We start from the raw sequence: 4,302 nt of genomic DNA, 5'->3' as shown, positions 1-4,302 counted from the left end.
GGGGGGGGGGGGGGGGGCAGAAAATGTTTGAAGAAAGAGTGCACCACAGGTTAAAGCCCAACAGTCAGTCCAGAGCTTTGAAACGCTCCTGACAGGTAGCCCTTCATCAGCCACCTTTAACTTGTCTATAACGCTGTGGCCTAATTTTTACCTAACACTCACTGACATCAACACTTCAACTCTATAACATTATTTCTCCAACCTAAAACCTGTTGTAGGTTTTTATTGTTTACTTTTAAAGGGATCCATGGTTACTTGTAACATTAGACATTTACTTAAACTGTAAAACAAATCCTGTAGGCTGTTTAATTATTATAATTTAAACAATATATTGTAACATGGACAAAGCCATTTTATTAACGACCGAAAGCATACCAGGTAAATGATCACATTCACTAGGTTTTCTGGTTCAAGGTTGTGAGCTCATATCCTCCCTGAAGGTTAWTCTTGGACAATATCTGACGACTGGCTCTTTTAAATGAAACCAGAGAGCGTTGACAGAGAGGAGAAGGGAGAAATAATGCAGCCTGCTTCATGGATGGAGAACCTCAGCTTAGTCTGTTAGCTTTCACGTTAGCACCAAGCTAAAAAAATAAACATACACACACGCACACATATACATATGCGTATACATATATGTAAACACATACATACTTACTGGTCATCCTTCAGTAGAAGATGACCTTATAACCCATTATAGTCAAAAGTTTTTCTATTGCTTTTTCCAATGTGGGCGCAACTCCTGCAAATAAGTGTGAAATTATAAGTAATTTAAATATGACTTGAATATAAAATAAATACATAAAATCAAATAGCAAGAATGCACATGTAATCTATCACATCTATCACATGTTAATCTATAAATAAATGTATAAATGACTCCAGACATTTGGGCGTTGTATAATCTGATGACTACAGGCAGGAATGGTCTCCTGTGAGGCTCTGTGGTGCATTTTGGAGTGCTCTTTTTAGGCACTGAGTAATGCTTAAAGTAGGGTTTGTGAATGATTCTCAACTTGTTTTGCACCAAGTTTTAGCTCAATATCTGTAAAAATGACTGAAATATAAACATTTTGGTTTTCTAATGCCAGTTGGATGTGGCAGCCACAAGTTAATCAGTTGTAGATCTAATGATCACGTTCTGCAAGTTTCATTAAAATTCATCCAGTGGGTCATGAAACATTTTGCTAAAAGGCAGACACCCAAATACATGCATGCATGGACGATAAATATGTTTGTTTTCATAATGAATGCACCAAAAAGGAATGTTTAAAATAACATTTTCTCTTTGGAAAAAGTTTTAATGTACTTTAAACTGAACAAAACACTAAACGGATCTCTTCTGCTTTTGTCTCAGGCAGTGCAACAAAACGTCGGTTGGCAGTGACAGCTGTGACCTGATGTGCTGCGGCCGTGGATATAACCCGTACACAGAGAAGCTGGTAGAACGCTGCCACTGCAAGTACCACTGGTGTTGCTACGTAACCTGCAAAAAGTGTGAGCGAACCGTGGAGAGATACGTTTGCAAATGAGTCCATCTTCCTGCTGGACTCACCGGAAGTTCTTGACTTCATACTGAACCCCTTCCCCCACCAAAGGCTCAAGATTAACCAAAGCATTACAGTACCAAGAAGGCTTGCTTTGTCATAAAGGGATAGCCTTGTCAGCTGAAATGTTGTCCTGTCAAACAGTTATCAGTAGTCTGCTCCTTGTCAGTCAAAAGTTGTCCTCCAAGTTAGTCTCATGACGTTTGCAACAAGGACCAATTTTTATTGCTTTCCAGGCTTATAAAGCAACATACAAGTGCGAAAGAATGCTGCATTAGTCCATGTAACTTCTTAAATGTGTGTGCTGAGAATAAACTTTTGCTGATATAGCTTTGGCTGCTAAATGCATCAGTCTGCTCAGCACCATTATAAACACCGTCTATAGGGAAGTGCTTTTATAGCTTACATCGGTGAAACATGGGACCTGTTTATAGCAAAATATTTTTTGTTAGTTTACTGCATTTAGCTGTTTTTGTTGGAAGCAAGCCATTTTCCACGAAAATCGGCCAATGAGTTGTCTCATGCTCAACAGTAGCCTGTACTTCTTGAAAACAGCTGCTAGTGTTCCACCACATCCTTTAGTCCACTGTGTGTTAATAAGTACAGTCTGGTAAAAGTTCAAAAAAGAGCTTGACTCACCAACACTCTGCCAGATTTCTGTCACACGCATAAAACTCAAAGCACATGGAGAGGTGACGGTGAAGAGCTATTGAAGATAAAAGTTTTGTTTGCCATCAATCTATCTTTAACAAAGCCTGTCCTGGCTGGCATTATGAGCCATTTGACAACAGGACCCCACTCAGCGGTTGGAAGTTCTGTAGGTTTATTCCATTCTTGCAAAGATGCTTTGAGGGCTGGCAACATATGAAAGCCCGGTACCCGTCAGGTAACGTGATGAATATGTAAGGTTGGAAAACCCTGTTAATAATCTGGCTGGATAATCAACATTCTTAACAAAATTCTAAAATCCAGCATGGACATTCAATTTTTGGTATTTTTCACTATTTTCATGCCATCTCATGAGTGTTAAATATGGAATGTTCTGAGTTCATGTTATCTATTGCAGTTAATCTGACCAGTTGCCTTAAGCCGGGATCCCACCTAACACATTTTGAGCAGCCAAAGCAGCCAATTTACATGCAAAGTCTTTGGTGGACGCACATCTAGGAGCAGCACAGCTCGACACGCAGCAGTAACCATTCAGAGAGGATCATTTTTCCACGTGACAGTTTCCTGAACCTGACACAGATGGACAGTAGACATTTTAGCTGAAATCGACCATCTGCAGTTGGTGTTCTGGCTGAAGATATCAGCACCGATGTGAGTCAGCAACTCGCAGAGCTCGGGACAAAAAGTAAAAAATCAATAAAAGTCAGTCAGCTGGCAGCTTCTGGATTGGCGAAACTAACCGAACAAACCGCCTCTAAATTATCTGGTGAATTAATTATCTAGTGTGTGCAATGTTCGCTTGCTCTTTAGTAAATAAAACAAAGCCATTTTCTTTATTTTATCTTTATTTCACCCGTCATTAAAGACAGACCGGAAAAAAAACCAAGACACTCCTCCCTCTTCAGACGCGCGTCTAGTCCTGTCCCGGTCTTAACATTGTGTGTCCAACTGGAGGCGTTGGGAGTATTGTTGCTGCTCAAAACGTGTTTGGTGGGAACCCGGCTTCAGTATTTAAATAAATATTAAAATAATATCCCTTACTTCCAAACTCCTAAAAATCACCCCAGTCAGAAAACAAAAGCTACTATCCATCTGGAAGAGAGCTGCCGTGAATTCAGGGTTTCTGGGTTATGAATTCTTTGGCCAGGCTGTTCGAATAAGAACTTCTAACCCGGATGAAACTGGGGTATACCCTGGAGAAAAGGAGGTAGCTAGTGCTGGGTTAACTCTTAATTTCGCTCTTAAAAAAATAAATACTAATCTGTACCATCAGCTGTTCAGGGAAGCTTGTTGGTGATTGGTAGCAGCCAGAGCTCTGTCTAAACTGAGCAGTGAGAATAAACAGGGTGCAGCCTTTAGACTTGTGATTGCAGGTAAACTGAGGACTGGTACCCCCAGGGTAGCAACACCGTATAGACAGCATCCAAAGAACACCAGTGAACAAGATGTCATTCGTAATTATCAAGGACAGAATGAGGACTGGACAGAGTCCCGTCTATTACTCTCCTTGGGGCTCATGTGTTGAGTGTTTACTCTCATTGCCTGGGTAACATGCCTTTCTGACTCCTGCCTGATGACGGATTGCCTTTTTAATGTGGGTTGCCCCGTCTCCATCCTCTGTCCTGCCCTTAGAGCAGAACAGGAAGCAAGGTTCTTGTGTCCTGCTCTATGGGCTCAGTAGGGTTTTGGAGATTTGGTATGAGGACAGTGTGCTGGTGACTCACACTCAGTGTTTAGTCTGGTGTGATGATCTTACCCTAACCTTTGATCAGCAATGAGCACTGACACCGTGGTAAAAGCTTGTAGCTGTACAGGGCAAATTGATCTCCGTTGTGGTGGAAAAACCACCATGGTAACATCACTGAATAGGCCATTGGTGTACAGACATCACAGATAATAATCCAGGTGCTACAATACTGCAATTATTAGCTAATATCTTGTGCTTTCACACTAGTATGTGGCATTCTTTTAAAAAAAGTTGTTTTGTAAGCCAGAAAAATAATTAAAATAGGCCCTCATCCAGCTAGCTGTTTGCCTAGCCTAGAAGATCTTTACATCTACATATATGTCTTTATCTATATCTATA

The 4,302-nt window shown here is 40.7% G+C and overlaps 1 protein-coding gene across 1 annotated transcript in view; it reads left to right on the top strand.

Annotated features, from left to right (window-relative positions):
* wnt11 (wingless-type MMTV integration site family, member 11) overlaps positions 1 to 1,877 on the top strand; it is a 26,710-nt gene extending 24,833 nt beyond the window's left edge. Inside the window, exon 6 of the mRNA XM_014007925.1 lies at positions 1,358 to 1,877. Within this exon, the coding sequence (XP_013863379.1) occupies positions 1,358 to 1,532 (175 nt within the window). The 3' untranslated portion in view covers positions 1,533 to 1,877. The remainder of the gene's footprint in view (positions 1 to 1,357) is intronic.
* Positions 1,878 to 4,302: the final 2,425 nt, after the last annotated feature.

Source organism: Austrofundulus limnaeus, unplaced genomic scaffold (assembly GCF_001266775.1).
Source record: "Austrofundulus limnaeus strain Quisiro unplaced genomic scaffold, Austrofundulus_limnaeus-1.0 Scaffold45, whole genome shotgun sequence".
Lineage (NCBI taxonomy): Eukaryota > Metazoa > Chordata > Actinopteri > Cyprinodontiformes > Rivulidae > Austrofundulus > Austrofundulus limnaeus.
Note: the sequence above shows the minus strand (reverse complement) of the source record. Positions and strands in the feature narration are given on the sequence as shown.